The sequence below is a fragment of the Euprymna scolopes genome, chromosome 4, assembly GCF_053919585.1.
Source record: "Euprymna scolopes isolate OS-2025 chromosome 4, ASM5391958v1, whole genome shotgun sequence".
Taxonomy (NCBI): domain Eukaryota; kingdom Metazoa; phylum Mollusca; class Cephalopoda; order Sepiida; family Sepiolidae; genus Euprymna; species Euprymna scolopes.
In genome coordinates, this window is record NC_136485.1 from 139,452,352 (window position 1) to 139,472,561 (window position 20,210).

The 20,210-nt window shown below is 33.1% G+C and overlaps 1 protein-coding gene across 1 annotated transcript in view; it reads right to left on the reverse strand.

Moving 5' to 3' along the window:
- Nucleotides 1-19,659, reverse strand: part of LOC145272994 (uncharacterized) — a 31,636-nt gene extending 11,977 nt beyond the window's left edge. The window contains exons 1-3 of the mRNA XM_080127057.1: nt 19,516-19,659; nt 10,385-10,573; nt 4,195-4,380 (exon numbers count right to left, since the gene is read on the reverse strand). Coding sequence (XP_079983183.1) covers nt 4,195-4,380; nt 10,385-10,573; nt 19,516-19,576 — 436 coding nt within the window. The 5' untranslated portion in view covers nt 19,577-19,659. The remainder of the gene's footprint in view (nt 1-4,194; nt 4,381-10,384; nt 10,574-19,515) is intronic.
- Between the last annotated feature and the right edge of the window lie 551 nt (nt 19,660-20,210).

The window sequence follows — 20,210 nt, forward strand, 5'->3', positions numbered from 1 at the left end:
ATGAGTTGCGATACAGCGAAATGGTACTTTATGTTGATGTATATATATATATATATATATATATATATATATATATATATATATATATATATATTCCAGGTTGGAAATATTCAAAAGATTAGAATCATTGAATTCCAATAACGGTCGTTGATAGTAGAGAGAAAATTAATTACTTTTATTTTCTTTATGTAAATATAGTCATATCTTGCTACGATGTGCAGACCGTTTCGATCATTATTGATCTCATTAGGCAAGAAAAAATATTGAAAATTAAAAAAAGTTGAAAAACATTTTTAATTTTAGAGGAGAAAATAATGCTTAACGTGCAGCATGGTTTAAAGGTCTTAAAGGTAAGACCTTTAAAGCATGTTGCATATACATGCAGGTATATATATATATATATATATATATATATATATATATATATATATATATATATATATACATATATATATACATATATATATACATATATATACACATATATATATATATATATATATATATATATATATCCATATATATATATATATATATATATATATATATATATATATCCGAGCCATCTGTACCAACGAGTAAATTCTAATTACAATTTCTTGACTTCAACCTTTTCTTTTATATATATATATATATATATATATATATATATATATATATATATATATATATATATATATATATCAGAGTTACTTTTATGTACGCATAAAGAAATAATTAAAATATGTCCCTTTATAGAGCAATTTAATGCAGAAAATGCATGTAACAGAACTAACTCTCTCATAACTTAGGAAGTGAGTTATAATAAGATAGCGTTCATATGTTGTCACTCTCGCCATAAAAACTAGAAAACAACAGCAAATCATTTTGTAGATCAACTGTGTTGTGATTTTTACTTCGTTGTCAGTGTGTGTATATATATTTTGTGCGAGCGACACAAGTACATGTAAACATAACGTAGACAAGGCATTTTGAACAACCGGTAACAGCGTTTATGCCACATGACACCATCCTCTAACCTGGTATTGCTTCTCGTCCATCTTTCTCGGACCAATTGAAATATGCAGTTGATCTAGAAGTTGATTTGGGTTCTATCATAGATTGCGGTAAGAAATGGTTTGTTTCGTTTAATTCTGTTAAGACTCCGATGTTGTCCTTAAATCACACGCGTGTCCTTTCTCTGTCTTTGCTTTTGATGACAAATCGACTCTAAAACTTCTTGGTCTTTCGTTCTTATAACATCTTTCTTGGAGTCTATATACTTAGTCCATTGCTTTTTCTGCTTCTGGTAAAATTGGTTCTCTCTATTGTCGTAAGCACTTTCCCACAACCGAGGCTATTCTCTATCTCTGAAAATCTACTATCAAACCATGTATGGAGTAGCGTTGTAATATTTGGGTTGGTGAATTTGTGTCCGATTTGAAGGTTCTTGATAAACTGCAGAAGCGTATTTATAATTTGATTGCCCTCACCATTTCTTCTTCACTTTAACTCTTCTCTTACAGACGTGATGTTACTAGTCTCAGTCTTTTCTGCAAGTACTATTACGGCGTGTGTTTTTCAGAATTGTCTGAGCTGCTCTCTGATTCCTTTGTTTCTTCTCATTTGACTTGTTAATCTAGAGGTTTCCATCAATTCACTGTTTTAATACCTCATTCTAATGCAGCTTTCTATTCCAGTAGCTTCTTCCCAAGGACTGCAAGGTTGTGGAACTCTCTTCCTGCTCACTGTTTTCCTTCTGCCAACAACCTTAGTCTTTACAAGACTAAGGTCAATAGGTATTTCCTGTCTTTGCAATAATCAGCTTTCGTATTTGTTAACTCCTTACATCAAGTGGCTTCATGCCTTGCTTCGAGCAATTTCCATTAAAACATACAAACAATTATCCCTCATCTAAAACAATCAGAACTGTAGAGAAAAGTTATTAGTTTTATTTGTGTGTCCTTTACACAGGGTGTCCAAAAAGTAACTGAAGGGTTTTGAACATAAATAGATTCTTTCTTTTGGAGAAGAATGATGATATCTTTCTGTATTTTTTACCCAATCTGACTAAAATATTGGGAAATATTTTTTAAATGCGAAATTAAAACAATTTAATTCATAAAAAATAAGGTCTTGGAAATGTTGGCCATTTGCAACTTCGCATGTTTGTGCTCTTTCCAAAACCCTTATCTCCGAGTGGCTTCTGGGCCTTGATAAGTGGTGACTACCTTGTAAAAAAAAAACATTATTCAGATTACAAATTGCAGAATCTCTAGATTGCGATTTATCTCCCTTATTTCGTTCCGCGAGCTGGCAGATCTCGAAAGATCAAACCCCAAACCATGCAAAGAATTGAAGGAAAACATCGGGAACGAAATAAGGGAAGGGAGTTAAATCGAAATCCAGAGATTCTGTAATCTGTTATGATATTTTGGAAAGAGCACAAATATGCGAAGCTGAAAATGGGCAACTTTTAAAAGACATTATTTTCATGAATACAGATTGTTTAAATTTTGCATTTTTTAAAAACAATTTTCCAATGTCTAAGTCAGATTGTGTAAAAATTAGAGAAAGATATCATCAAAATTAAATATTTAAGTTCAAACCCCTTCAGTGACTTTTCAGACACCCTATGTAATAGATTATGAAAAAACAAGTTTTTAAATTTAATATCTTAGTGTATTTTTTTGTTTTTGTTTTGTTTTTGTTTAAGTTTTACAGTTTGACAAAATTTGAGAGTGGATCAGATTTATGAACGTACACGGCAAAGTTTTAGACGCTTTTGTAGAAGAGCCACGCCAAGGAATATCAAAACAAACACATTTTTATGCAAATACTCAATGGATTCCGCTCGTTTAAATAAGTAGCAACACGTTGTTGTTTTTTGTTTACTATAACTCACGTTTTGTCTTTTTTGTAGGGATTGTATTTTTCAGAACTTTTGGAGAAGAATGAATTATAAATTAAATGTTGGATTTCACCTTCTTAAGTTAGTAATAAAATCCATATTCTGTTGCTTTTTAGGGGGAGGGTTCTTCTACAAAGGATCCAAGTTTCTTTTAAATAGGTTACTATTAAAGCGATTGAATTAGTGCTGGGACGATTAATCAGAATCGGAATCGGGAATCAGATTTGAGGGTATCAGAATCGGTATCGGAATCGGAAAAATTGATGTATATTTTCCGATGCCAAAAAGATTCCTTTAATTGTCTTTCTTTATTTGATTTTGTTTAAACCCAAATCTTCCATTGTTGGTAATAATGATAAAATAATAAATATTTATTGATTTTAAATTACCAATAAAGCTAAAATTGATATATCACCCTCCAGAAGTATATTTTGACGTTTAGGAAAATATCTGCATGTTTAACATGTGTTGTTGTTTTTTTTACGAAAATCGGGGGGGGGGGAATAACAATCTTATGGTTCCTATTTACAATGCCTTCCCACAGGGCAGAGCTAGACACCAGGGTCGTTTTTTAACGTGGAGAAAAGGAACAAAAATAAAAATTGTCTCAGTCGTGAAGGATTTCTCCTCCACTAACAGAGAACAAGAAATTGAAGTGCAGCATCTGAAGAACAGATACTACACTTTGAGGTATTTATTTGCTCCCCCACTGAGCAAATTAGGCACAAGGCCGATTTTTAAAGTGAAGAGTGAAGGGGAAATGGGGGCCAACTCCCCGGGGAGTAGGGGAGCTGGATAGTGACAATTGGTATGAAGGGTTGCCCCTACATTGACCAAGGTCTTATATGTGGGGTCGCCCCCACATATGGTCATTGCTTGCAGTATCTGTCGGAACAGATGGTATTTATTTGCTCCCCCACCGAGCAAATTAGGCACAAGGCAAATTTTTAATGTGAGGAGTGAAGGGAGGGGGAAGGGAAAAAGGGGACCAGCTCCCGAGAGGTGAGAAATGGGAGCTGGTTAAAGGTCAGGCATGTGGGGTTGCTCCCACATCTGGTCTTTGCTAGTCATAGCTAGTCATAGCTTGCAGTATCTGCCGGAACAGATACTACACTTTGATCCTGGCCCGAAGGAAGAATTGGAATCGGTAATTGTATCGAAATCGGGAATTTAGCACGGAATCGGTAATTGTATCGAAATCTGTAAAAAAATATTGGAATCGTCTCATCACTAGATTAAATGCATTTTAATTGGTTTGAGGGTAGGTAGCGTCGGCTTTGCCGGCCGGTATAATAGGTTAATACTTACGGATATATTCACCCACAAAAAATTATAGTAGCCAAACTTGTCTTCTAAATTAGGTGGTATATCTGTGGCCACGTACGAATTCCGAAGGCAAAACTGTTTCGCATAAACAGCACTTACGATTTGTTTGACAATTGTATAACATAAATCATTGATCTTTATCCAACCTAAATCACACGTTGCACCTGCAAAATAGAAAAGCAGATTGGTCAAAACGATTCAAGAACTATTTATTTTTTAATTTTATTTATTTATTAATTTTATTTATTTTTTAATTTTATTTATTTTTTAATTTTATTTATTTATTTATTTATTTATTTATTTGCTTTGTTTTGTTTTGTTTTTTTGGGATTTTTTTTTTCTCATGAATTTTGTATTTACGTAGAAATTCAACTGTCAGCAATGTCCTGAAACATTGGTGATTCCGAATGCGGTCTCTACAACAAAGCCAATTTCAACCACACACATTAAATAATTGTTTTATTTATAACATGCTTTCATATATATTTTCATCGGGAAGATTTTTTTTAAATCCCTGCCTATCACATACAACCACGATTGATATTTAAGGAAAAAAAAATTGTAATCGATATGTTTACATTAAGAATAGTTGCTTACATGTACTTAAAAACACTATCTCTTTCTATACGCATCATTTTATGTAAAATCAAGGGAAATAACTCGCGATGTAAAATTAAGGGAAATAACTCGCGATATCATTAATTACCTTTGGTAGGTAAGGGGAAAAGTTTCACCTTAATTTTTTTTTTTTTTAAATAATTTTTTTTTAATAAATATTTTTAGAAAGAAACTAATGCAAAATAATATATATATCCGTGCTAATAACATAGGGAAAAAATAGGATATTTCGAAACAAATATCGATAACGTCAAACTGATTGCTAATTGGGCCAGGCTTTTCTATGTTAGAAGGCAGTAGTTTATATGTGTCTTGCCAAAACACAAAAGTGTCAAATATATATACACCCACGAACCTTGTGTATTCTGTATCATTATCACCCAAGGTTTTAGTAAAAATATTACTGTAAAGTTTACATAATTGGAAGTCTGCGTAAATTTATAATTACATGGATAACATTAAAATATGACCATATTATTTGGATTCATTAGACTACTGTTCTCATCTTGAGTGTTACTTACACAACATTTCAGTCGATGTAACCTCCGACCTTCTTCAGGTGTATCTTGTCGACCTCGGAAATGTCTGTAAGGACATGTGGCGCAGTGGTTAGAGTACTTGGAAAAATCAATTTTAAAAAGTGATATTCTCCGTAAGGTTAAAGGTTCAATCTTCAGTGTAGGCGACCGAAAAATATAACTGCAAATTACTTAGGACCTCTATCTAGTTATGGCTGATGGAAAAAGAGCATGCTACCCCCGTAAAGTAAAGTAGGGGTTCCGATGTAAATCTATGAACAAAGCTTCTTTCTTAGAAGTGCACGCGCTGCCTGCACGCCTGTGGAACTCTGTTCCGGTTGCCTGTTTCCCACCTGACTACAACCTGGATATCTTCAAGTCCAATGTGAAAAATATCCTGATGAACCGCCTCCTTAAGTAAGACACTTTATCAAATCTCCAACACTAACGTACACACAATAATCCTTATCCCCGAGTGGCTTCCGGGCCTTGATAAGTGGTGACTACCTTGTAAAAAAAAAAAAAAAAAATTTCCGTCCAGATTCACGAGTTCGATAGACACATTGCACGGGTTCGACAAGATACACTTGAAGAAGATCAGGAGTTACATCGACTGAAATTACATTCAAGATGAGAACAATAGTGTAATGAATTCAAATAATACGAATAATCAGTCCTCATCGCGAAAGTTTAGAAATTTAGAAAAAATGAATATGTCATTTTACGATGTTTCAAGAGTTATAATAAATAGACTGAAATATTTACAGGTTTTATCCTATTTATATCCATGTATTACTGATGTTAATTTGACGCTAATGCACTTGCTACATAAATTTAAATAAATAATATTAAAGAAATGAAATTGTTAAGAATATGTCTATTATTTTCTGAGTGGAAATCTTTTTCATGCAATTTTCTTTTAATGTAAAATGAACTAAATATTTTTAATTAATATATTTTATTATTATAACTTTGTTGAATATCCACCTCTGTGACAACGAAAATAACATCTGACTAGAAGGATAACATCAGGCAGATGTACGCAGAAACACTTCAACTAACCGAAAGAATAACATCCGGATGACTAATGCATAAACACCTGTTAGCATATCTGCGGAAACACCGGATGAAATGCATTCGTTTGCTAAATGGACAGTGCATGGTTGGAAGTTACATTTTGTAGAATACGTGGCCCCACTGAATGCGTAGATGAAATACCGGTATAAGTGAGAGGTGAGGATGTGTGGGTATTCAAAAGTGTTATATAAAGTGGATCGAATTGATATCTAAAAAGAATGGTTAGCTAGTGAATTCGAGGCATCATCTTTCAACTTCCGTGCACCCTGCACCGTTATGATTTTCACTAACCCTACTCATTCGCAGTCACTGTCATGTGCCATTATATTTTTCATACATAAGTCTTCGTCGTAATTCTTTAAAAATACGGCAGCAATATACAACGGAATATGACAGTGATTTAGTGGATAACGACATGAACTGACGAGCTGGGAGTGCCAAGCTCGAATCCAGTTCGTTTCATAGTACAACTTTAATTTAGAAATGTTGGCAACCATTACATGATACCTCCTTTAAAAATGCCAACAACAAAAGCCGGTCAACAAAGATGTACAACTTAGATTAATATAAATTTATTTTAATTTTATCTTGTATCGACTCCAGCATTAGCAACATCTACAGTTATTAACGTTTGCTATAATAAACAATAACGTGTGTCAAAATACACCAACCTCTTAGACTATACACACTACATTACCAATGTTTTAAGATCAGGGTAAAATATAAATTTGATGAAGAGATTTTTTTCTTGAAATAATATTCGAACTCCACCATTAAGTAACAATTCAACAAGAACTACCTTCAAGTCTCAGATACTATTATAGGCACTAAAATGACCCCCAGCTATGTCAATATAATCATGCATTTATTAGCAACCTAACTACTCCAAACCATACCACAACAGTTTTTTTTTCATTTGACCACACAGCATAAACAATTTATCAAACTTTTACCACCACACAAACAACTACCATAATGCTATCAAATTCACCATAGAACACTAATAAGCCTGTCCTTTCACTAGATATCACAGTGAAATTCCTTAACAACAGTACATTTAAAACATCCTTTTACACAAAATCCACAAACAGCTACAAATGTCTAAACTTTAATAGCAACCATGTATTAAACTTTAATATATATATATATTTACATCTGCATGCACATTAAACGCATGTTTCGGCCTTTCAAACTATACACAACACATTAACAAATATATTCACACGTTCTAAGATCAGAGTTGTTTTATGAAAGAATTATTTCCAGTCGGTTCGATATTACCATGTTCATTTATGGATATCAACAACTATTACATGGTCATTCCTGTAAGAATACTAACAACAAAAGCCGGTTAACAAAAATGTACATCATTGATTAATATAAATTTACTTTAATTTTATCTTGTATCGACTCTAGCATTGACAACATCTACAGCTATTAATGTTTGCCATGATAAACAGAAACGTGTCAAAATACACCAACCTCTTAAACTATACCCACTACATTACCTAACATATTCAAATGTTTTATGATCAGTTGAACACATGTTTGATGAAGGGATTAATACAAATTTACATTATTTTTATCAATTAATACCTAGCAGGAAATTAATTTGAAGTTTACGTCAAATGGTGTTATAAACAGAGATAAAATAACATGAAAATTATAGTTGCATATCAATTTGCTTCATTTAATAATTTAACGGAAAAATTATACCCCAGTGATTAAACTTGCGTTCTAAAACATTATTTCAAGAATACATATTTTGGTAAACGAAAGGAAAAACACATTATCACAAAAAGTACAGCAAAATGAAAAATTATCAAATAAAGACTCCCTGGCAACTTCGAATAGATAAGTAACACGATTATTTACCGGGGACGTTCCTGGAACGGCCGTTATGTTCTGAGCACAGTCACCAAACTCTGGATATTAAACAAGATAAAATGATAGGGACACCCCTCCCCCTTTAGATCAAGGGTTGATATCACGTCTTTTACGTCTTCTTTTCAGGTTTTCTGTCGAGTTCTTGGCGCCATTCGGCGTCATTAGTTGCAGGGTCCATCAGTTGAAAAATACACGCTATATGAAATGAGCGACAAACACATTTTCTTTATATAAAAATAGAATTCTTTTATTTTAACAATTGTAGGGGACGTTTTAAAAAAACTTGAAACTTTGACCTGATAAAATGCGCCCGCCGCCAACGGTATCGCACTTCCAATTGGTTATCTTTTTCTCTCGTGATGATGAGCATCTGCAGACACAGTAGTTCAAAAACTGGTTTGTAGTTTCGCGCATAGCGAATACACGGACACAATACACAATACTTACAGTTTGAGACACATACGGTTATTGCTCTTATTTCCAGCAGTTGTATGTTTCAGTCCATAAATGGCGATATCAACTTCCTATTCCGTCTCTCTCTCTCTCTCTCTCTCTCTCTCTCTCTCTCTCTCTCTCTCTCTCTCTCTCTCTCTCTCTCTCTCTCTTTCTGTTTTTCCCATAGTACACAACATTGGTGGCCGTGCATCACACAATAGAGAGATAGAGATAGATAGATAGATAGATAGAGAGAGAGAGAGAGAGAGAGAGAGAGAGAGAGAGAGAGAGACATACAGACATATTAAAGACAAAGAGACTAAGATAGTGTTCGTATTATTTGGATTCATCGGACTACCGTTCTCGTCTTGAGTGTTATTTTCACAACGTTTCAGTCTATGTAACCTCTGACCTTCTTCAGGTGTATCTTGTCGAACTCAAGAAACACCTGAAGAAGGTCGGAGGTTATATTGACCGAAATGTTGTGAAAATCACACTCGAGACGAGAACAGTAATCCGATGAATCCAAATAATACGAATAACCAATCCTCATCTCAAAATTTCAGAAATTAGATATTATTTCGTTTTACAAATCATGATGTCGGTCCCAGTAGGTCTAACCTTTTTTGCACTTGTCAACCCCGATTGCTTCGACGCGACTTTAACACATTTTAAACTATGTACGTCTCCATTCGAGTCCAAGAAAAGTCGGGTACAGAAGCCCTCCCCCCAAAAAAAAATTGGGGGAGTTGGGGTTTCCCTATAAGGGCACTTTATTCTTGTGCCACAGGTACAGCTTGTCTTAAAAGGTAAATAATTACTTTTTTCTACATTTTTAAAATTTTATTAGGCTACAAAAGGGGCGTTAACAACGTTTGGTAATATAGTGTGAATAGTCTGAGAAGTTGGTGTATTTTGACACACGTTCTTGTTTAGTATGTCGAACATTAATAGCTGTAGGTTCTGCCAATGCTGGAGTCGATACAAGATAAAAATAAAGTAAATTTATATTAATCAATGTTGTACATTTTTGTTGACTGATATTTTATTGTTGGCATTTTTGCAGGAATGGCCATGTAATAGTTGTTGATATCCATAAATGAACATGGTAATATGGAACCGACTGGAAATAATTTTTTCATAAAACAATTCTGATCTTAGAACGTGTGAATACATTTGTTAATGTGTTGCGTATAGTTTGAAGGGCCGAAACATGCGTTTAATGTGCATGCACATGTAAATGTTTTTTTTTTTTTTGTTTTTTTTAGGTTTAATGCATGGTTGCTGTTAAAGTTTAAGTATTTATAGTTGTTTGTGGGTTTTGTGTAAAAGTATGTTTTAATGTATTGTTACTAAGGGATTTCACTGATATATCTAGTGAAAGGACAGGCTTGTTAGTGTTCTATGGTGAATTTGATAGCTTTATGGTAGTTGTTGGTGCTGTGGTAAAAGTTTAATAAGTTGTTTAGAAGCTGTGGTCAAATGAACAAAACTGTTGTGGTAGGGTTTGAATGGTCAGTTTTGGAGTAGTTGGGTTTCTAACAAGTCTGGAGAGCCGAAACATGTGTTTAATGTGCATGCAGATGTAAATGTAAATCTTATCAAAAGATATTCTGACCCAATTTAACCTCACCTGTTTTCTGGGTTGACGTTGTTGTTGCTGTCAGAGGCGTAGTCGATGTTGATGGACTCGGTGATGTTAATGTCGTCCGTGTTGTTGGTGTCATTGATGTTGTCGGTGTAGTTAGCATTGATGTTGTCGGTGTCGTCAATCGAGAAGTTGTAGTTCGTCGAGTCGTAGATTTGTCATCTCCGCTTTGTACTGCATAATAGAACAAATTTTCAAAAAAAGAATCATCTTTTCCATTATCGATAGAAGTTCGATTGAGCAGTATTCTACAAAGAGAGAACTGTAATGATCGGGGGACATGTTCAATCATATAAAAAGCTTTCCATAGGGGAAATAACAATTTTGTCAACACACACATACAAATAAAATGTGTCTTTTTTTTTCTAGAAAAATAAGAGGTGTTTCTGTGTATTATAATGCATTGCTAAATTCATCGGGGAGTCCAGCGTGTCATACGTACGAAGGATTAGTTATAGACCAAGGGAGTGCTCACTCGAGAAAAACCAAGAAAACAAAAAGACAACCCAAGCACAATCAAAGAGTAGTTATCCATTCTCCAAAACAAAATCGCCCACAAGTTCGTGCAATCGTTGTGGCGGACAACATCGGTCTATAGAAAGTTTTTACAAAACTAAAACATGCAATGAGTGTGGCAAGAAAGGTCACAAATCGTCACATTGCAGAAAGAATAGAATAAATAACAGGGTCAGAAAAGCGAGATCCAACATTGAATGACTAAAAATGACTAAGTTAAGCATTCGCCCCCCCCCCCCATTTAGCCCCAAAAGCCCCAGGGGACGTCAAATCCTGGTGAAAATGAACAAACAATGCAGTTTTAGGCCTTAAATTTGAGTTCTGCACCGTGCAAAAAAAGAAATGACTAAGTCCATCATTTGTTCCCCCCCCCCCATTTAACCCCAAAAGTCCCTAAGGTCTTTACATATTTAAATCTGAGTTCAGCACAATGCAAAACTGCTAAATAGACATACACAGAAAATTTTGGATAAATATGGTAAAATAGTTTAAAAAATGGAGTGTTTTTATTAGCCCTAAAAGAGCCCCTGGGGCACACCCAAGAGTTATCACGAAGTATAGACAAACAAAATTATATAGAAATCAGTTAGTTACAACTTTTCAGAAAGTTTTATTAAAATCCAAAGCATCGTTTTTTTTTTAATAAGCACAAAAGTGTCAATTTTAGCCATTTTAACCAGGAAGTCACGCCGGGGGGGGGGGGGGGTCAACGGAATTTTCCCGGAAAATCCGTTCTGTTACTTTTTTTTACTCATATCATGTTTAATATTTGTACAATTTATTTTTTAAATTCCAAGGTGTAGTTATTGAGAAAAGTGCAGACGAACGGACGAACGGACAAGGGTCAATTAACAGGTCCACCCTGCCTTTATCGGGGGGCCAAAAACAGTTGACGTTGGAGGGAGTAAATTGACTAACTTCAGAAGATGCGTACATACATATGTTTATTTTGAAGTCGCTTAATTTTTAGCTGTTTTTATCTATTTTGCGAGAACTCAGATGGTAACGATGGTTGCTGAAGCATTTACTAATAACTAAGACTGGCGTGCTGACTGTTTTGGTTTCGATTCCAGATAATGGCATCGGAATTATTATTATTTTTTTTTCAACTTTTGAAATCATTACTATATCTATTGGTTGGTTGTTTTTGTTTTACGGCATATCAACCCTTTTCAGGTTATTTAATGCCGAATCCAGCGAATGTTTTAATAGAATATATTTGTTTTTTCAAGTCGGTTTCTATTTAACCCATAGTTGGGACCCTAACATGTACTACCATTCCGGGTCAGACATGGGAGCAATGGCAATTAGGGGTGGCTCCACACTTCCCAAAGCCCACAAGCTGGGGCTCACCATCGGATATAGTTTAAGGTCATATCCAGGACCTATATATACCTACTGGGTCCAATACAATAATCAATAAAGAATTTGCTCTATAATAATAAATATGAAATCTATATGAATTAAAATATCATATTTAAGCGTATTTTATGGCCGAGCAATGCCGGGTGGCCTGCTAATATAAAAAGAAAAAATGCTAAAAATAAAATATGCACGGTTAATACGTTTACAATATATTTTTAGGCGTAGAAATGTTCTGCCTTTGTACTTTTCATCAGCAAATAATAAAATTTCTTTGAAAAAAGATTTTTTCTTTTTTCTTGAAAATCATTCACGGCATACGATAAAATTTCATTGAAAAAGTTCTTAGACAGAATTGACTTGATGAAACCCCTTTTTTCTATCTCAAGTAATTAATAATTAATGTTAAAACATTGTGACTCAGGAAATGAAATAATTATTATCTCCTAACTTGGTCACAACTTATATATAAAAGGCACTTTCTGTATGTAAAAGTTCGTTCCTTATGGACTCCAAAACGGTTGAGCTGATGTTTTTGAAATTTCAAAACAAATCTATTTATGTGTGTGAGGATGTTCTTAGATAGGTTTTGTATAACGATGCCTCTGATAAGTATTGAAAATCGATAATCGAAAAAATCTGATAAAAGAAGGAACAGTCTGGTTTTGACCAAAGTTAACACCCTTATACAGCCTAACATAACAAGTGCATTTGAGAAGCTTTATCACCATACAAAGGGAAAGGACCTGCGTATAAATCAGCAGTATGTTCTTTGATAAGACAGGGGCACGTTTGAAGTGGATGTTTCTGTTTAAAGCACAATCGAACTGTGACACTTGACGGTTGCATTTAAAACTTTCATTCAAGCCATCGTATGAAAATAATTTGGTAAAATCAACAGTGGGTTATATACAGTGCAATGTAGACTACACTGTAGTGTGGACTAAGCAATTCCTAGAAGGTATGCGAAGCTGTTTCACCGATTTCAATGACAATAAATGTAGTGAAAGTGTAAAACATTCGTTGTTCATCATTCAATCTCGGGCAACGTCGGGTCTCCCTGCTAGTTACTTATAATATTAATATTGGAAACAATTTCTTTGAATATAAAAATATTAGAAGTTCTGTACAGTAGAAGTTAAATTAAGTATACGATGACTTCTCTTCTTTCATTTATTTATTCTTCGGATAAAACATTAAATTCAATAATACTTTGAAATAATTATTAAGTAATTAATAAGTAGTTATTCTGGATTCTATTCTGATATTTTTAATAGATTTTGGTAACATCCGGATTCAGTTTTCCAAACATAACTTCACATTGAAATAATATTTTTCCATGAGTTTTCTTCACAAAACAAGAATTAATATTTGGGATTTACAAATATAACTTTAAACAGATATGTATATTTTTTTTAATTTTCGGTATTTTTCAAAGAAACAAAATTTAAATTGTCATCAATTCCTACAACCCAAAAATAACTCAATCTGTCAATAAATCCCCATAGAAAAGCTTAAGAGATCAATGTTTCATATCTATTGCAGTATATTTTAAGATTATGTTTAAATTTATTCCTGAAACCATCATATCGAGTTTACATGAAAGGGCATGAAATAATTTAACGTAGACACAATTTTCATATCAGAAGGAAACAGGAAACTGTGTCTATGGGGATGAAAAAAAAATCAAAATCAGTCGTAAATTAAACAGGTAATAATTGAGACACAAAGATTGAAAGATTGATTGTTATGAAATCAATAGACACCGAAATTAAACAGGGACAGCCCGAAAACGGATCTCAAACCTCGTTAAGTCCAAATATCGCAAATTGCTTCATAACGAAATACCCAACTAGTCATCCATCCAACCAAAGATTTTACTCACCATAAACAATCCTTGGTGTATGATTACTATTTCCGTGTCAATTTTAGTGTTATGCGATCAATAGTTTAAGTGCTTATCGGTTAAATATTTTCACAGGCATACATGAATATACTGTTTTTTTATACCCTTCTAAAACACACCGACATAACATAAACCCCCTATTTCATATAAACCCCTTCCATAGCTATAACTCATTTATACATATGATTTAATAAGCACCTTCATCCAATTACCTTGCCCGAGAGTTTGATCACACCATGACAAATATGCTATACATCTGCCTGCATTATTTAATAAAAGCTATACTCCTCCTATATCACGGAAATCAATTTAGTTCCCTCAAACCGCATCAATATTTTGTTTCGCTCCTAATATAAATATCGCTATTATGTTACCTAGCATCTTTTCTCCTTTCCTGATGAAAAGCATTAGACTTCGAGATACCATGGTATAAAGAGTCCCCACTTACCCTACACCCTAATTGATGTATACCCTTATTGAATAAATGAATAAATCTATATGTATTAGTATATAGTTTTATATCGTCGTTTTCTTTATATAACCTATATAAGACACACACACATTTTCTCATTAAAAAACAACGTGAATGCTAATACGCAGCTGTCTTCATATTTATTCATTTACTTAGACGTAAACACTCATGGTTCCCAATAGATCACCAAAGTTAGGCGACGTTGAAACTATTTTTGTTCTTGTCATAGTGTTATATTATAAACCCTTTTTAAGAATTCAAAACACAACAACCATTGGTGTAAGCAACAGTCCGTTTTTTTTTTATTTCTCCTGTTGCTCTTGCCTATCGTAGATAGAGAGAATTATCGTGGCGTCCACTCGGTTGACAATCAAATCTCCAACTTCAATCTTTTTCCTTCTGTCACCTTTTCCTGTCAATCTTTTCAAAACACCCACATAACCAGATTCCTTTCTGTTACATTTTTCATAACAATAACAAGATTTGTTTATATTTGTGAGAAATATTGAAACAATTCCCGTTTAGCTTGTCAATTTCTGTCATTTCATCCGCAGACGCGTGCCACATTTTAATTCATGAACGTACATATATGTATATACACCTATACACATATATATACTAGCATGTCAACCCGGCTTAGACCGGGTCATTCGTGTAACAGCAGCAGTAGTAGTAGTAGTAGTAGTAGTAGTAGTAGTAGTATTAGTAATGGTGGTGGTACTATCTGAATCTGGAAAGCACACGGCGTCACACGGCGAAATAAAACATGAGTTCTGATAGGAATTGGTGAGTTTACTTAGGGCATAGTTCTCTGATTTAGTTTAAATTTTATCACCCATTTTTTGTGTATTTTTTGTAAAGTGTATTTTGGGCTTGTAGTTTAGTCGTAGACACATTTCTTTTTTTCTTTTTTTCTTTTTCTTTTTTTTTTTTTTTTTTTTTTTTTTTTTTCTTTTGTTCCTCCGTGTCCGGTTGTGTGTGTTTTTCTTTTTTTTTTTTATCAGAATTTGCTTGAAATCAATTGTTCCGCCATTTCCAAAAAATCTCAAATAGGTGGATGCGGTGTCACTGCTTTTGACTGCATGGAAAAGGTCCGGTTTCTTTGTTTTGTAACTGCTTCCTATATTCGATGATTTTTTTTTTTTTTTAACGATTCATCCTGGATTTCTCGAAGTTTTCTAGGAATTCGTGCTGGATTTTAATAGTTGCTTGATCGTTTGTCCAATATGGTTTTGTTCTTCATGTGGTTGGTCGGATAAAAGGTGTATTTCTTTGTCCATTTTTCATTTAATTTTGGTAATACTTCCTCGACATGTTTCTGATCTGTGTTGAGGATTTTCTGGAATTCTCGTTGATCCTCCAGGATTTATTTTTCTTATCCGTAGCATTCTTTCGTAGTCTAATTTATAAAAACTCACTATGTCTGTCTGTCTGTCTCCATATTTTCAAACTCTATCTCTTCCAAAACTAAAGGTCACAGAGCGGCGCTAGAGGCCTCAGATGATTGGATTTTTATGGACCGCTCTTTAATGGGTCTTTAACCGGTTTAAATAGTTTTTAAGGGGTCAAAAGGGGCCAAAATTGAAAAAAAAATCATTATACATTTTGTACATTTATCTTAATTTATTTTTAATCAGTTCATATGCGTTTCATGTTCGTACAGTCGTAACGTAACCAACTTTGAGCGCTACAGTTTTGCTTTCGGTTTCGATTCTAGTTGATGGCACCCAAATAATTTTTTTTTAACTTTTGAACTCTATCTCTTCCGAAACTAAAAGTCGCAAAGCAGGACTAGGGGCCTCAAATCATAATGAAACATACGTTTGAAATCGATCGGTCATATGAAGAACACTCAAGCAGCATAATCTGAATGTAAAGCAAGCCACCACCTTGACCACAGCTGATCTCAGATAACACCTCCAAGGGGACCGAGCAAAGCCATACATAACTGCTAGTTTATATATATATATATATATATATATATATATATATATATATATATATATATATATATATATTGTTGGTGTGGTTTTTGGTAATACGCATCATGCTCCATATCACGGACCACACCAAACAGGAAACAAAGAAAATGAGTGACAATAAGCCCTCACCTCTCTAAAATTACAATACTATCTGTGTCCTTCTAATCAAGGTTTGAATGTTGCTATTCCTTCTCCGTATTTCCATTTCTCAGCCGTTTTCTTAGGAGCAAAGTTTAGTATATGTTCTGATACTACAATTAATCTTTTCTCTTCTCCGTCAGTGAAGGAGAAATCTTTCTAAACTGAGACGATTTTAATTTTTGTTCTAATTCCAAGAGCTCTTTTTTAGAGAGATGGATTTTCCCCACATCCATGCCGACATTCCGGTTAGAACGCTTCTAAATAGGAGTATTTGTAGAACAATGGTATTTTAGTTCAAAGTTTTTTCTTTTTTTCGTTCATGCTTTGTTCCAATAATCTTCCGATGGTTCAAAATATTTCTATCACGTGACCGTTAACATTCGCAACAAATGAGTCATTGTAGAAGGAGGGAAAGAGTTCACTCATGTACTTGTTTGGTTATTGTGAGTATCGTATTCAGAAAGACGCACATGTTTGATCACTGTCAATTGTCTAATCTCCACGGAACAGTTTTTGTTAAAACTGAAATACAGTGGCAATTTTTAAGGAAATGAAAACTTCTGTCAATCCTATAATTTGCGGTATATGCCAGTTTTTGGGTTTTTTTTTTTTTTAGTTAAATTGAAATTGAAACAACACAAGATGTGTAACAGATGGGCCAAATTATTTTTTCCTTGTTCAAATTTTTCAGCAGAAGAAAAGAGAAAATAAATAGTTTCCCAAAGTTGAATTCATGAAAGAAAATTCCAGATAAAAAAATCTCGCAACTATTGATAAAATAGTGTCTTGTGTTTACCAAATCGTAAGGAGGTGACAGTGGTTAACGACTCGGACTGACGACCTGGGAGTCCCAAGCTCAAATTCAGTTCATTCCACGCACACACAAAAAAAAATACTTTCACTTAGAATGGTGGCAACATTTACTTGGTCCCTCATGTAATCCTCAGTGTCTTTCTAGAAAGAATTCTAACTACAAAAACCAATGCCAACAATAGGATCTTCAGATTCATACGGTATGATGATTACGAAGTCGTATACAATGAATTGTTGTTGTTGTTAATAATAATAATAATAATAATAATAATAATAATAATAATAATAATATTATTATTATTATTATTATTATTATTATTATCATCATCATCATCATTTATAGCCTTCTAAAACAAAATTATAATAACAAGGATATAAATTATAATATATAAATCTTTTCGATGCCTTTAATTTTTGTTTAAAACAAAATCTTCCACTGGTAGTTATAATAGAATAATAAATATTTATTGATTTTAAACTTTCAGCGAAATTAAAATCTATAGATCAGCCCTCAAAAGTGTGTTTTATTTTTAAAACAATATATGCATATTTAACCTGTGTTTTTATGGCAATCGGGAAAATATAACAACTCTAGAGTTAAATATTTAGAGATTTAAAAAGAATCGGAATCGGTAATTGTATTGGAATCGGGAATTTAATACCGAATCGGTAATTGTATCGGAATCGGGAATCTAGTTATATATATATATATATAAAAGGGCAGGATAGTGCTGCTCAAATGAGAGAAAAGGGCATATTCAAAGAAATAGAACCATCAACATTTATTATTTTTAAAATTTGGTTCATTAATATTTTTCATATATTTTTTTATTTTTTAAAGCAGACATTATTTTGAAAAGAAAAAAAACACCGTAAGTTTGAAAAGCTTGTAGTTTTGTACAAACTTTGAAAAACACCTCTTAACAGCATGTATTTTGTGCTATTAAAGCGTATAACACAATCCTAATAGAAACAAACGTGGATAAACTTACATTTAGTATAATAATTATAGAAGGATACCTGTCCTGGGGTGAGTACTACTAATTCCTTGGTTTTTATTATGATATAATGCTATTGAACCGTATATCTAGAATCCTTATTCAAAGTTTGATTAAATCATGATTTTCACTATAGAAAATATCTAAAAACTTAAGGATTAAGCGTAAGGAGTCCCAAGAAGAAATAAAAATTCACGGAATATTGTTTAATTAGTGTCTAATAACTATGAATGAAATTTAATACAAATCTGAAATATTTTCATTTTCAAATCGTTGATTATGCCCATATCATGTCCCCTAAAACAATAAAATGCACCCAAGAAATTGAAATTTTGCGAATATTCATTAATTGATGGCTAATAACTATTATTAAAATTTCTCAAAAGTCGGGGCTATCTCAATTTCACAAGGAGCTTTCATTCCCTATCTGTTTCCTTATGTATGTAACTAAACCAAACAAAATATAGGCCAGATTATTTCTCTTTTACACCAAACTGCAATGCTCCGAAATTCATAATGATCGGTTAATTAGTTTAAAAGTGAATCCTGTACATATGGTTATAGTCAAGATTGTCTGCTCTTTTTTTACTTCCGTTTTTGCTATCAATTGTACTGGAGAATTAGACATAGTAAAGAGGATAAGAAAGCCATTCTTAACACAAGGAAGAGGGGGCTTTCACGTTATCTGAGAGGAAGATAATTATTTATCAGAATGGAGAATATGTTGCTTGTCACCAGAAACCGGAAGTCAAAAAAAAAAAAAAAGAGAGAAACAATCTTGATTTGGACCAAATATATAGACATATAAATATACCCAACTTTATATATTGAGAGATAGATTCTTAGAAGCTCGAGATAATTCTGACAATTTTTTTTTCTGATTTTACAGAATAATAAATGGTAAACGAATAATCATTGGAACTTACCATTCTTTACGGAAATATACTGGATGCTGTAGAAGAAAAGGATGAGTTTGAAATCAGCCATGTTGGTTACGCTCGTTCGCTGCTGATGGTGACTTTGTTGAATGAACAGATTATTCAAGATGAGATCAGTTTTTATATCTGATTTGCCATGGATTTTTACTTGATTGAATGTCAATCTAATCAATAACCAAGCTTAAAAACGAACAGCCTACGAACGCATACTAGTTGACGTATTCGTCTCTGCCGAGTTTCTCAACTTCCCTACCTTTTATAGCCAAGATTAGAAGTTAAGAATAGCTATAAATATTTTTCATCCAATTATTTTTTTTATTAAAAAAATTAATTCAGGTTTATGATTGTGATCGATATCTATTATGAATGTTCGTCCGTTGGAACAACGAAGGTCATCTGATCATGAAATACTGCGACAATTAAAACTGAAATACTGTGACAATTTTTAAGGAAATTAAAACTTCTGTCAATTCTATAATTTGCGGTATATAGCAGGGTTTTTTTTATTTTGAGTTAAATTGAAATTTTAAAAGTCACAAGATTTGTAATAAATGAGACAAATTATTTTTTCCTTGTTCAAACTTTTCAGCCAAGAGAAAATAAATTGTTTCCCAAACTGAATTCAAGAAAAAACATTCCAAATAAAAAAATCTCGCAACTATTGATATAATAGTTTCCTGTGT